At 39.2% G+C, this 14,908-nt stretch overlaps 1 protein-coding gene across 1 annotated transcript in view; it reads left to right on the top strand.

Annotated features, from left to right (window-relative positions):
• Positions 1-802: 802 nt before the first annotated feature.
• Positions 803-14,908, top strand: part of LOC104510631 (chromosome unknown open reading frame, human C20orf194) — a gene marked incomplete at its 5' end in the record, with an annotated part of 59,974 nt that continues 45,868 nt past the window's right edge. The window contains 5 exons of the mRNA XM_010152947.1: positions 803-882; positions 6,691-6,810; positions 7,603-7,727; positions 11,292-11,388; positions 12,571-12,677. Coding sequence (XP_010151249.1) covers positions 803-882; positions 6,691-6,810; positions 7,603-7,727; positions 11,292-11,388; positions 12,571-12,677 — 529 coding nt within the window. The remainder of the gene's footprint in view (positions 883-6,690; positions 6,811-7,602; positions 7,728-11,291; positions 11,389-12,570; positions 12,678-14,908) is intronic.

Consider the following 14,908-nt stretch of genomic DNA (forward strand, 5'->3'; position numbering starts at 1 on the left):
CTATGCTAAATGAGAGTATTGGCTCTATGTTTTTCCACTGGGGACTAAGTAAAATTCTAGAGAGTAATGCCAAGGTGCAAGGAAGAACTGGAGTCGCTGGACTGTGTTCCTATTATGTAGCTACGCAGGGTGGAAATGTTCTGATGGTGCTGGAGGTGGTGAAACTCACCTTTTGCAAACACCTCTTGGGGTGCAGGAGCTACAACTAAATGAGAGTATTGGCTCTATGTTTTTCCACTGGGGACTAAGTAAAATTCTAGAGAGTAATGCCAAGGTGCAAGGAAGAACTGGAGTCGCTGGACTGTGTTCCTATTATGTAGCTACGCAGGGTGGAAATGTTCTGATGGTGCTGGAGGTGGTGAAACTCACCTTTTGCAAACACCTCTTGGGGTGCAGGAGCTACAACAGTCCCTTCCCTTGTCAGCTTTCTACCTGGGCATCACCTGACCCATGTTGCTTTGCTCTCTACTTCTCCAGTAGAGAAGAGGAGTGTTGCTGGCTTGGTGATGAGGAAACCTGAGCCCAGGTGTTTGCTAGGGGTTGGAGATTAACAGGACACTTGGTTGGAAGGATAGTTACAGTTTCTAGTCCTCTCTCAGGTCTATGTACTTTTAGTTAGCAAATAGTCTGGGGTTAGTTTGATACGAGATCTAAGTGTTTTTCAAACAACAGATACCCAGGTTGAACTGGGTACCCACTTAGACTGTATAATAAAGAAGAAAAACCTAGGTCAAGTCTTTAGCCTACCAAATTTGAGACTGCAAAACACTGACCCTAAGGATGAATTTTCTTTCTTTTGCAGCTGCAACCGTCTACGAAACATTCAGAATATCCTGACAGAGAGCAGCAAATCTCAACCTGATGGAATCCTTTGCATTTTAGGTTGGTTTTACTTTTTTTTTTTATTCCCTTTGTTCTAGCTCATAAAGATGTGTTTCAGAATGATGATCAGCTCCTCCATCCTCCCCCAAGTCCAAGCCCTGTTTCTCAGCAAGAGGGCAGCTGTCTGATTGTTACATGCTTTTGTCCCTAAATAATTATTAGGCCTATTTACTTATTTCAGGCAAACTTGCTATAACATTAATATCATCAATATTCTTCTAAGCTTTATGAAAATCAAGTGGGTGGAGGGAAGAGAGAATCTTCGTTAATGTCCAAATTGAAGGAAAGATCAGGAGCATTTAATCCATGTCTATTTGGAGGAAACATTCGGTTGTCTAGGCAGTGTTTGCTTTCTAGCTGGTGCTTGGCATAGAAGTTCAAGGCTCAAGGTACATGCGTTGCAGCTGTTTTCCCCGTGGAGATGGGGAAGTGGAAGGGATTAGGAGGTGCTGAGATTAAGGGAGTGGAGAAGAGCAGAGGAGTGCTCTTAGGGATCACTGCTCTGCTTAGGTTAGGGGTCGTGATAGGCAGAGCTATGGAGGGTGGTGGCCGAGAACAGCCTTGTCTTATAAAAGGTGGGGAGGAGATTCAGAAAACTGTCAGAATTAATAAAACTTGAATTTAGGGAGTGGGAGCTCTTGCTTCAGGAGAAGTATTTCAAAATGCATTTAGAATCACATGAGAAATTCGGGAAGCAGTTCTGATTACATGGTGTGTGGTTTCAGTGCTTTATTTCTTCTGTGACAGGAAGAAAAGGGTGATATGAAATAAAGCTGCATATACAAGTATGCTGTAGGAAAGTAACAGAGGTTTTGTACTGCTTTAATATCATTTCTATATGTAACATTGGCTCTTGTTTTTATTATATAAGCAGCATTGAGATATTAAAGGACAAATTTAGGTATGATGAATAATATTCCTTAGAGGAAAGGACTAAGGAGTGATAATTTAAATAATGTATTACATTTAAAGATGGAGAAATCTAATGTAGTCCTGAAGAAGCTGTGTGTAGTAACGGGCTTGCTTTAAGAAATGATACAACAACCTAGGGTGTTCGTGTGTGTGGGGTTTTTAAAATTTTTTTATTTAATGAAGTAGCAAGAAACCTTGAAGAAACTCATTTACTGAACCACAAAAAAGTTGTAAATGTGTATAACCTAGCTGTCTCTTGGTCTGTCCTAACTGTATAACACTACTTTTCCTATCTCACATTCTCTAGGGTAATGTTTGGGAAGTCTTTGTCTAAGTAGTAAGTTTACAGCTAGAAGGTCCATAAGGTCACTGTGTCAACCTTCCAAAGAAACAATGATACAGGATAAAGTCCTTGTTGGTTGCCTTTGATGCTAGTCTAGTTTAATAAATATATCAAGTTGTGCTATCTCGCTATTGACACTGTAGTATTTCTTGACTGTTACTAACTCTGAAGTCCGAAGCAAAGAATAGTCACTCAAAACATTGTACGGCTTCAGGGAAAGCTTTACAGGCGAAAGGAATTGCTTTGTGTAATCCTCGGTGTAATGTGGAGTATTTAAATCCATGCATAAGACTATACCTCTTAATAAATAAGCATTTCTGTTAGGGAAATATAGGAAGGGTGTTTTGTGATTAGACCTGTGCTTTGCACTGATCTTTTTCAGCGCCCACAATGGCACTGTTGTTGTCTAATCTGACCTGTCTAATGTAGCCTGCTGAATTTCTCACATAACTTCTAATTAAACAGGCATGTCACTCTGTTACAAATGCATTAAATCTGTCTTCAAATACAAGCTCCAGATGACAAAAAATATGCTGTTGTACATCTTGAGTCCTGTTGACTTGCATGGAAAGCAGATACTCATAACTATGCTTTTTTCAGTCAGTGCATGTTATTTTTCACTTGGCTGTCTTTAGTGATCTAGAGTTAATGCATTTCCTTCACCCCAACTTTAATTTCACATATGGGGCTGTGAGATAAAAACAGTATAAACTTTCATAGCTTCTTTTCAAGTACGTTAATATTTATACTGAAATTAAACCCAGCATTGTGAGATTCCAAAGGGAGATGAGAACTGGCCAGTTATTGATAGAATTATTTGTGTAATTACAGCTGATTTTTTTAATTTTTTTTTTTTTTAATAATCCTGTCATCTTATTTGAAAGTGGATGAATGGTAGCGTTCCTGCATTCCTTGCTGGGGAGAAAAGACTTCACCACTGATAGGAAAAAGGAATTTGGAGGTTGGCATGTCAGACATTTTTAAAATGCTGTGATGTCTCAGCTGGAGTGTGTTGCTGTTAAAGCTGCTAAGAAAACAGAATATCAAACTACTTAAATTATACTCTCTTTTTTTAATCAGTGGTGTGTCTTGCGTCTTAACCTTTGATCACAGGTTTTCATCTCAAGGTTAAGTTGATGTGATTTCTGAGGATATGTATTTAGATTCAGTAGGGTATGTCTGTAAATCTGACTGTAGTTTAGGTGTTCTAATTGTAGATCAAACTGTTTTCACAGTTCAGCATAGCTAAGCTAAATTTTTAGAGCTCCATATTTACTTTTTATCCTCCCTGAAGAGTATAGGAATGCTTCAGAGGCTGTACTAGTAAATTTTTTCTTGGTTCTCTTCATGTATTACTATATTTTTAGATATATTTTTTTCCTCCATAGTATCTGTCCTACACAGAGCTCTTCCTCTTTAGGATGTGCGAGAAACCTCACCAGTATTTAGTACGTTGCGTTGATTGTTCATCCCATTCCCTTTCCAAGCGGACACTATTTAATGGTTAATGTGCCGCTTCTAATAGATGGCAGTTCCACAACTGCACGTTGGTTTTGGGCAACTGTCTGGCCATTCTCCCCAGTCTCACCTCCCTTCTACCTCCTGGGTGTCCCTGGAGCTCACATGGCTGTTTCATGTGGTATGGAACAACAATTTTTTTTTTATTTCCCCATACTTGGCCAGACTAGTTTTCTACCAGTTTAACAAACCGAATCAGCTTGTTGAGAGGTCAGATAAGCTCTGACTGCAGGAGAAGGAACAGGAATGGCTCTTTGGGCAGCCCTGAGCTGTTAGACTGAGTCATTGTCTAACTACACCCTTGTGATGAGTTGGGAACAGGCTGGGAATTACTGAACTCACAGCTCAGCTGGAGACAGGCGTGGGGGTTTCCTAATTAAGAGCCTTCCCCATTGTTCTGCTGAGGACTCCTGATATGCTTTCTGGAGGTATCTTATCCTTGTCATTGTTTTATTTCCTGTTTATTTTCCTCTAACTATATCTGTTTGCTTAACTCCATGTGTTTCTGTAGAGTAGTATTAAAGCCTCAGTATGAAAGCTCCTTTCTGTACTCCATACTTAAAACCCACCAAAAACCCCACAAAACCCAAGTATTCTGCAGAGTTAATGGTTTTTTGGTAAGCTAATGTCTTCGCTGCTAGTCTGTCAGGATTCTTCAAGCAGTAAATTCACCCATGTCGTCTATTGTATGAGTTAAGCTTATCAGCTGCCCCCCTTGTTAACATCTTTTTGGCTTCTCTTCCCCTCCTTCTGTCATCAACTGAAAAAGCAGGTTGTAGTATTTAGCTTTGAGGATCTCTGCTCCAAGCCTGGAGAATTGCTGGTGCAGCCAGATAAAACCTCAAACTCTTCAAATGATGGCAATATTTAACTTCTTAATGAGTGCAGTTTCTCTTTTTTCTTCTCATCTTCCAGACTTTTTAATGATCTGTTCTTTCTGCTTCGCTGTGTTACTCAAGTTTGCCTACCCCTGAGCACACTACCTTAGCTTTTTAGGGTGTGGAGACCCTAGCAATGAGCCTGATAGCAAGTGCAAATGTCATGGCCGCTTTCATCCATGCTGGCCTATAGTTAATCTAACAAGATCCCCTCGACGTCTGATGTTAGTGATGTTTGCTCGTGAACCAAGTAATACTGCTTGCAGAACAACTGATCTATGAGCTTGCTGCCACTGAAAGGGACTCTCTTAACACCTGCTTTGTGCCAGATTATTGCTCATCTGATTGCCTTCAAAAGTTGCTTCAGTTAGGCAAGTAATCAGTAAAACAGATTATCTTGAGGACAGTGTGCTAGCTTTCTAAGGCTATGACTGATTACATTTAAATGGAGTTCCCTAGGACAATGGGGTGGCTGCTTTCTGGAAGAAGGGAGACTCCACACTTGGTTTTAACTAAAATCCCGCAAAGAGACAGGGGCTTTCCGCCAGTAATAAGTGTGTTGAGTCCCATTGAATTCTAGATTACATTGGTACACTGCTTTCATGGGGCTGGAAACATAAATAAAATGAGACTGTGTTCTCCCTCTCCTCCCTCTTTTGCACTGTCTCTGAGTAACCAGATCCATGGCAGCCTGGTTATGCGGCAAATTATTGGCACAGCAAAGGTGAAAAATGAGTGGCTGGGTCTGCGCAGTCTTTAGCTGAGACTTATCCGTGCCATGACCTGAGATTCAGATTGACTGCTCAGACTCTTGAGGCTCCATCTGTCAAGAGGCACTTCCTAACTCAGGGAATTTGACTCCTTTTAAAAAAGAGCATGTTATTGGTGCTGATAATCATGAAGCCATGAGTGGGGAGCAGAATTAGAGAGGTTCATAACCTCAGTATAATTTGAAGTGGTTGAATGTGTCCCAGCTGTAGCCTTACACCAGATATCTGATGCCTTGGAAAATATATGAGCTATCCAAAGGCCAATTATTACACAAAAAAGGGAGTTCATTAACATGTGGGATTCAGTAGCTGGATGCAGACATGGCATCTGGTTAGCACTTTAAGGCTGAAGCTTGACTTAAAAAAAAAGGATGTAGTTAGGAGAGTCTAGGGTTTGTTCCAATTTACGGTACGTTCACGTGACTCTCGAGTAGTTTTGGTTTGCAATGCAAGTCCTGAAATCCAGGCCATTATCAGTGTCTTGTCCATCTTCTTTGGACAGTGGTAATAAATCTGGATTTATTGGGAGCCATCCAACTGTATCCTAATATAACTTGGTAGGAAAACTTGATGGTAGTGTTTATGAGAAATTTTGTAGCATTTAAGACTGGTGACCTCTGCCATGTGTGGATGTCAAAGATGCTGCTTCATGCGTAGTTTTATTTGTGGAGAAATCTTGATTTACTATAGTAGAATTAGGAATTATGACTGTGACTGTCTTTAAGAGAGATTTAAAACATTTCCTAAATCTGTGGCCAGTTTCCTTTCCTCTTGTATTTATCTTCTATTTCTTCATGCTCCAGCTCTTCAATTATTTTAATTTTCCCAAGGACCAGAAAAGGCTTTCCTTGGAAGCTGTTCATATACCATATGTTTTGTCAGAGTATCTTTTCTTGGTTTGTTAAAAAGTCCTCACTGGCTTTCTGGTGACTCAGGGACTGCACTGTAATACTGATAAGATAATGTTTAATCATGTATTCTAAAGCAGGAGATTTAGGTCACAGGATTAGTTTGTTAGGAAGCTTCAATCAAGAACATATTAATTGGAATACATATTGCATACAGACAGATGTTTGAATTACTATATAAAATTGAACTTCTGTTGATGCAGAGCACTGTGGAAAACTAGATTTTATTTTTTTTTTTAAGCAATACCTGTGGATTTAGGTCAAGAGTGGAATGTCAGCATGTGGCCATGAACTTGCAAAAACTCCTTTTTCCCTACCCTGTTTCCCCAGTATTTTCAATGGGCATAAGTGCGCAATGTATGTGAGGGAGTTGCATTAACACTCCTGTTTTAAAGTTTTCTTATTCGGGAAGAAAACAAACTTTTCAGGTGTACGGTGTTAGGAGACGTAACACTTTGTGTATGGGTTTGGTTTTCCAGGAATTGATAGTCGATACAACGAAGGTTGCCGGGAACTGGCTAACTATCTGCTTTTTGGCTTGTACAACCAGAGTAACAACGACTTTGAAAGAACTGGGTTTCCTGAAGAAGTTCTTGATGGTGAGTAACATGCTCAACATTTTTACTTATTCTTCAGTTTTCTGAAAGGAAAGTGAACCGGAAAAAAGGAGCAAACCTCAAAAAAAAAAAAGTAAACCCCTAATTGCGTATGCACACCTGAAAACTGTTCTTAAAAAGGCTGCTGATAGTCTTGCTTTTAATCACATCCCCGATACATACATTTCTCCCAAGTGTTCTAAACAAATACAGCCCATTATGAGAAATCCTAGTTCAGTCAGAGTATGAATGTACATCTGTTATCCATTATAAAACCTCTGGAGTTCTAAAATACTTCTTGTTTTACATTAACATATCAACTCCTGTAATATTTGGAAGGTGGCATATCACCATGATCATAGATTATTATTCCTTTTTTTGCATGAAACTTTGAGTACCTACCCCATACACTATAACTAATTTTTAGTTGGAGCAACCTTCTGATGTAATATCCGGTAAAACCAACCATAGTTCACAGTTTTGTAAGTGCTCTCTAAGGACTCATCGCTGGCAGTCTTGGCTTTTTAAAGGACAGGCTGATGCAAGTTCTGTGTAAGACTTGCCAGTAAACGCACAGTTGTTCTGAACAGTAAGAAGCACTATTGTACTTGGAACTTTGTATTGCTGCCGACTGTTTCTTTGTGAAAGAAGTGGGGAATGGTTGTGAATTCCGAGCAACCATTTTCTTTTGATGAGGTACATTATAGGAGAATTCTGTGCGCTTTTTTGTACCCGTATAATTCTTCTGTGTTTGGAATCTTGATGCTGGAATAATATTTGGTTTTCTTATTGCAGATATAATCATATTAATAAAACCTGACAGTGTCCATCTGTACTGTAACCCTGTGAATTATAATCATTTTTTGCCTTATGTGGCATACTGGAGGAACTTGCATTTTCACTGTCTAACTGAAAATGAGGTAAGTGTCAAATGACTGCAGATGAGAATTGCTAATGAACTGATACTCAAAGTAGATCTATTTTTAACATTCCTTCCAGAAGTCTTTTTTAATTTTTCATACTCAGCAGGGGAATGATCTGCCTATATATATGGGTATTAATCATTTTGCTAATGTATGCAAGAATAATACGTTTTTAATAGTTTGTATTTGTTGGAGCATGAAGACAAATTGCTTCCCTCTCCCACTAATTACTATTGCTTTGGCATGAGTCAATGATCTTTTTATAAAGAAAATCATGTGGGTTGTGAGAAATGCAGAATCTCATTCAAGTACCACAGTCAAGACTGAGATTTCCAAGGATAGCCTTATTTGCTACCAAAGCAGTGTTTTGATGCATTGTATGTCAATAGTTTTAGAATATTAGGAAAGATTGCTTTAGTAAGCTGTTTAAAATCAAGAAACCTTAGTATGTATTTCCATTTTAACTTTCAGCTCTTCCTTTCAAGAGCTATTAAGCTCACATTCATTGATCCACGAGTGATGTGAGTTTCATCTTGCATGTAAAAGTCAGGGTGTTCTTAGAAAAGCTGTGTTTATCACAGTGAAGTAGTTAGAGGAGTAAAAATATGAAAATACTGTTTGTCTAGGAGTAGAACAAGAACCTTTTTATTCCAATTGAGACTGGAAATGCTTCTTTCTAAATACCATCATGGGAACTACCCACCCCCACCCCCCTTCAATTCTATGTCGTTCCTTTTTTAAATTCGGATTACACTGAAATCTGAAGGGCTTGGGTTAGGAACCTGTCATGCCAGTGGGTGAAGCTGGTGGAAGAATCAGTGAAGAGATCGGGGAGACAAACATTTTGTTCCCTTGAGCTTCCACCTTGAAAGTGATGGGACTTAGGATAGATTGATTGTGGTTTTATGTGGCTGTTTAGATCAGAATGATGAAAAAATCAGGTTAGAAGGGACCTCTGTAGATGAGAGAATCTGGTTCCAACCTCCTGCTTAAGTCAGGGTTAGCAATGAGATCAGATCAGGTTACTTGAGGGTTTTTTGCAGTTGGATGTTGAAAGCAGCCAAGGATGATGACTGCAGAACTACTTCTGGCGCTCTGCTCCATTACCTGACTGTCCTAATAGTGAAAAAGTGTTTCTTTTTGTCCAATCTGAACCTCTCATGTTTTAAATCATGCTCTTTGCATGCGTCCTGCCTCTGCAGATCACTGCAAAGGGCCTGGCTTCACTGTCTCTGTGTTTTTGTGGGTGTTGGAAGGCAGGTATGAGGTCCAGCCGTTGCCTCCTGTAGGCTGAACGAGCCTGGGTCTCTCCTTGTAGGACAAGTATTCCAGCTCACTGATTGTTCAGTGATCAACCCACTGAAACTTGCTCCAGTTTGCCAATGTCTGTTTTGTGTGTGGGTCCCAGAACTGGATGCAGCGTTTTAGATACGGTCCCATGAGTGCTGCATAGAGGGGATAATTACTGCTTGTTAAGATGTAAACAGCTGAACTGCAGGTTAAGGCATGCCGTAGCAAAATCTGGAGCCTGGCTTCATCAGGTTTTTCTGTTGCCAAAATCCCTATTGAAAGGGCAAATCTTGAAGTGTACCTGATGGTGGTACAACACACATTTTGGAATCAAGACTGGAGTAGTTCTTAACACACTATTATTAGCACAACTGCAATCTTGGCTATTGAATTTAAAGCTGTGTCTGCTTCTGGGCTTTTATGTGATTTATCATGGTAAGTAGGAACCCTAATCGCACAGTACTGGCATGAAATAATGGCGTAACTGGAAAGGTAAACTATATGCCTTGCTATTTGTGGAAATGAATGGAAAAGTTTGATTTCTGACCTTGAAAATACAAGGCTTACTTCACTGCTCTTTCATGTCAGTGAGCTGAGCAATGTACTTCCAGTCACATTGCTAATGGATATGAATTGTCGATTTCCTAGATAATTTCTAAAGTTCCTGACCTTTTTTTAGTTTCATTTTTATAAAAGCAAGCAAAAGTTATTTTTTTCAATGATAGAAATGCTTAAAAGCCACTACAGGTAATACTCCTGTAAATAGGATGCACTTTAAGCCTGACACAGCAACGTTTCTTGGTTGTTCTTTCAGAAGTAAAGCCATGTGCAGCTCTAGATGAGTTTGGCAAAACCTATAACCTGTCCTTCCTTCCTTGCTTCCTGCTTGCCTTTAACTGCACCATAGGAATTCAAGCGAATATCATAGTTAATCAGATATGAAAACGTATTATTCAAGAATGCCTGTTTTCAAAATGGCCAGCTAAGATTGACGTACTGAGATTTGGTGCGTACTGTATAAGCTTTCTGAGTGTCATGATTTTACCGTTTATGGAACTGGCTGTAGTTCTACCTGCAGTAGCAGATTGTGAGGAAGCCTTTAGCACGCTGCCAAAAACCAAGTTCTTATTCTAATGGCATTTTAAGTCTTGAGAAACTGGCAGTTGTTTGGGGCTTGGCTTTGAACTGCAACTTTGATCTGCCTTCCTGGGATTGAAGAAAGAACACATCATGGAAGAACTTGGGCTGCATCTTAAATTCAGACTTGTCTTAAAAGAACTTGTTCTTAAAATAAATTTGTTGGATGTACCCTGAAGCTCACAAGAGCTATATATAAAACATTCATAATCATGTAATTTACCTTGATATTAAGTTTGGAGTGCTGTACATTTAAAAAAAAAAAAAAATTTGACAAAACACCACTGCCTTCTGATCTTGCTCCAGGAAACACGTGGCTCTTGAAGTTCCCAGTGGTGCTAGGCCTGTTGGTTTCAGATAAAAATCAGAGAGCAGTTTTACATTTTTGTTCTGTTATAAGAAATATGTGTGATTTGTCTCTTCAGTCTTGCTTCTGTGCTTTCCTGAGCCATAAATATGATATTTGTTCTTCACTCCTGCCCTTCAGTCTGCTGTAGTCTTCTAACAACTTCAGTCCACTACTAGTGTGAAACAGCAAGATCCTGTTGCATGGTGGTGTCTCCTCTTCTTTCCTCCTCCTTTTCCTACATAAACCTCTCCCTCAGGCAGAAATTGGTTCTCATTGCATCTTCTGTGATCTGAGGCCGATCTCATCCCTCTGCTTTCCCGGTTTAGTGTTGCTAAGCTGCTAATACTGGATTTTTTTTTCCTGTCAGTGTCAAGTTTTTTGTGGCACACCAGTTGGTATTCTCAAAATATAATTTATTGTTTAAGAATTGGCCAGCATCTAGTAGATAATCCTGTTCTGGACTTCACTGGAAGCTGAAAATAAAGTATATATTTATGTCTTCGTATAACCTTATTAAAAACTTTGCTCTGAAGTTTGATTTTTTTTTCAAAAAAAAAAAACCAGCCACGCTTACCATTGGTATGGATACATCCCGGCCATGAGGGAGTTTCCAAAATGCAGATGATAAAGGGCTTCTTTAACTTGTGGAAGCTGTAGGTAATATTTTAGTGGATTACATGGAGTGACATTTGCCGTGGAATTAAAACAGCACAATACATAATCTCTTTAGTGCAAATCAAATTGGGTGTGCTTATTATAATTTGACTTCAAATTACTTCTTTCAGTATGAAGATGAAGAAGCTGCAGAGGAATTCAAAATTTCCAGTTTTGTAGACATGGTTCGAGATTGCAGTCGCATTGGTATTCCATACAGCTGCCAGGGTAGGTTTGCTTGTTTTGCAGCATGTTGTGCGGTTCAGGGCATGAGTTTCCTTGCCTTTGGTAAGAAATAAGGATTATTATGTCAATAGTTTCTTTTTAGCCTGTTTTTCCTTAAGAGTTGAGCTTCTTTCTGAAAAATTAAGCCCTTAGACTTCATCTGAAGAGTGAATGCTCGCAGCATGAGGCAAAGAAATAATTTGCATTCAGAGAAGGGTGTTCTGCTGATACAGAAGTTTTCTATTCAGATGGGAGCTCCAGATAAATACTTCTTTATGTAAGGAAAGAATAAACACTTCGTTATGCAAGTTTCCTTTTTTAGCACTGAAAAAATGGACTGCAAGGCTTCCTGTTATGATCTGTTGCCAGCCTTGCAGCCTGAGCAGTGTAATCTTACATTGTTTAGTCAAGTGTACTTTGCAGCATCCCGAGGGTGAATAATGCAAAAGCAATCCAGTGAATGTACTTCACTGTGTAGCATGAGAGTGTGGGGTTTTTGATCCATAGTACAGTAGGTGAGAGTCAAAATAAGGCGGAACAAAAAGAGAAATTACATTTTATTTTTGAACCATGTAAGTTCAAATCAAGCGCTTCCCCCCCCCCCCCCACCATTGCTCCTCTTGAGGAAAGGATAATATGCTCTGACTACCTGGAAAGTCATTAATGGGTCAGGGCATGGAGCAGGATGGTTGTTCTTTGTTAGCAAGTACCTAAGGGAGGTGTGTAGCTTAAGGTTAATAATCAGACTTGAGATGGCTTAAGGTTTCACGGAGGAGTACCACACTAAATAGTTTTCCTCTCCTACAACTTAAAATTCTGATTAATATGGGGATGATGTTGACAGTTTTTTACTTAAGACGAGCTATTTGAAGAAATTTGAGTAAGCAAAGCACTTGAATTTTCATGGGCACAGATTTACTAATGGTCTTGGAATGAAATTTGCAAAGAGACATAATATCCTTTACTAGACTGATAGCTGGAAAAAGGGGACAAAATTTGGGGCATGGATAAAGGATTTTCTAAAAGCTACTGCCTTTACAAAAAAACCCCTTTTTTAAATTAGAGATTTTAAGTTGTACAAAGACAGGATAATTGACACCCTTTATTAGAATCACAACTCTTTAGACCTCACAGAAAGTTAAATTGCCAGTGAGAAAATGTTTCTGTGTAACATTTCTTTTGCAGGTCATCTACAGATATTTGATATGTTCATTGTTGAAAAGTGGCCAATAGTGCAGGCTTTTGCACTAGAAGGAATTGGAGGTGATGGCTTCTTTACAATGAAATATGAAGTGAGTAGTTATGTTTTTCATTTTCTTCCATTTCCATTCTGAAGCAGAAATTGAATCATGAATTATTTCACTTGGAAAGTACCTTTTGAGATCATCTAGTCCTGACTCACTCCTCGAAGGAGGGCCAGCTTCTAAGTTGGATGAAGCTTTTCAGATCTTATGAAGCTGAGGTTTTTTTATGTGCAAGGATGGAGACACCACAGTCTTGCCGAGAGACTGGTATGAGTTACACAGCACTCTGTCCTGGATAAATGATGATTGTTTGGTTCCCCGCCCCAGCCCCTGCTGTGATTTGGAATATTTTTTCTCATCCTGTAGATTGTTCTCTGCCAGTAACAGAAAACACCTTTATGTTTAAGGTCTGCTAGATGGGTCTAGATCTTAAAGAGCAGTGAAGAGAATCTGGCCAGTGGCAGATGCCTTGAAATTAACCAAGAAAATAAGAACTGACTGTATTTCTTGGGTCGTTGGTTTTGACACAAGAAATGTATCTGCTTTTGTGACCAACAATATATATTCTTGGGTTGCTGAATAGCACAGCAGTTAAGATTTTTTGGATGATGCTCCTAGTTTTAAAAATGGTATGCAGTTCCACTCAGAGCAGCCTGTGTCATTTGAAATGCCTGTTTAATAAATATACTCTACCAGCATCTTCAGAGGACAGCTTTGTATTTATGTACTTGCTTGAAGCTTCTTTAATTTTCTTGGACCTCTGCCACAGAAATGCAGATGTCCTATTTTTCTTTTCACTTCTCCATTTTTACAGCCAGAATGTTCTTTGTCTGGCTTATGACAGCTGGAAAAAACCCAAGCAATTAATAGTACCATTGTTAAAGCCTCATCACATGCAGTACTGTATGTGCTTGCTCAAATATCTATTATGTGAGCTCAAGTGTACCTTTGTCTGAGCGTTGTGCTCTTTCCACTCATACCTTTTTTTTTTTTGTTCTCCATTCCATCATTAGTACTGTAATGATCTTGTGGTGTGAACCTATCAGAACCATTAAATACAGAGCGCGAATAGATGAGCATCCTTCTGCAGATCTGCCTAAGTACCAATATCCCTTCTTGATGTCTGAAATGAGTCAATTAAAATTTGACTGTGAATTTGGGAGTTGTTTGGGCCTTTAGTTACCTTTGCCAATTCATTTTGTGAATCCTTAGAGGCTTTGAGAAAATTTGTAGGCACAGTGGGGCGATGACTTTGTAAAGACAGAGCCTCTCCTGTTTCATTATGGGAGTTGATAATGTCTTCACAGCACTCCTGCAGACTTAAAAATGAGGAATGAAAATTGAGGTCGGTGTGTTAGTTCTGGCAGTTCAGCCAGTTCCAGCTTGAGTTCTTGCTTTCTTCCTCGTTCAAGTCATAAGGGGATTTCAAGAGGGAAGTAGCATTCTTAACTTTTTACATAACTGTTTATGCATGGTTCTGTTAGGCAGCTGCTGTATGTCACAGATGGGAAGGAAAAACCAATCTATGGGAGGAAGTACTTTTGGGATCACTGTAAATGATCTATAAATGAATACTTCTGCTGTTATTAGAAGGGGGTGTTATCAGTATGTTTTTAGCTCCCTAAACTGACTTCCTCTCTGCTGTGTGTTCCTGCTGTTAGATTTGAAGATAGTCTAATGATGATAACTTAGTAATTTTTTTCAGTGTTTTAATGGTAGTTACTGTCTTACTCTGACTACAGAAGCCAAGAGTTGCTCAGGATGCTGTAATGCAGAGAATTTACTGTACAGATAGGTGAATGGAAGTGATGTCTGGGGAATCATTATTGCCATATCTAATGATACAATTAACTAGAATAACCATAAAACAGTGTGTTAAGAAAATTCCAGCCAGTGTTGCATTTTTAACTGAGTGGTGGGGAACCCTGTAAATGCAGAAATCTTTCAGGTACAAGTGTCCCTTAAGAGTATATTTTTGAATAGTGTACTCATATGCATCATCTTACTGCGTGGAAGAAGGGACTGCTGATTGCTAAGTTAAGCTAGTTGAGCCTAAGTTTACATTACGCTTACAGCAGGAATTGACTGGTGCGTAGGAGGAGTGACCCTGGAGTCTGCTTCTTGTCCGCCTTGTCTCAGAAGACTCATCTTTGCCATTGCTTGCACCAGCTGACACTATACTGTGCTATCCACTCAATTGGAAAAACTTGGTGAAATGGTTGGTTTGAAAGAGGCAAGCAAAACTTTGTATGTACTTTAAACCCTCACTTGAGGAGATG

This window comes from Eurypyga helias, unplaced genomic scaffold (assembly GCF_000690775.1).
Source record: "Eurypyga helias isolate BGI_N326 unplaced genomic scaffold, ASM69077v1 scaffold986, whole genome shotgun sequence".
Taxonomy (NCBI): domain Eukaryota; kingdom Metazoa; phylum Chordata; class Aves; order Eurypygiformes; family Eurypygidae; genus Eurypyga; species Eurypyga helias.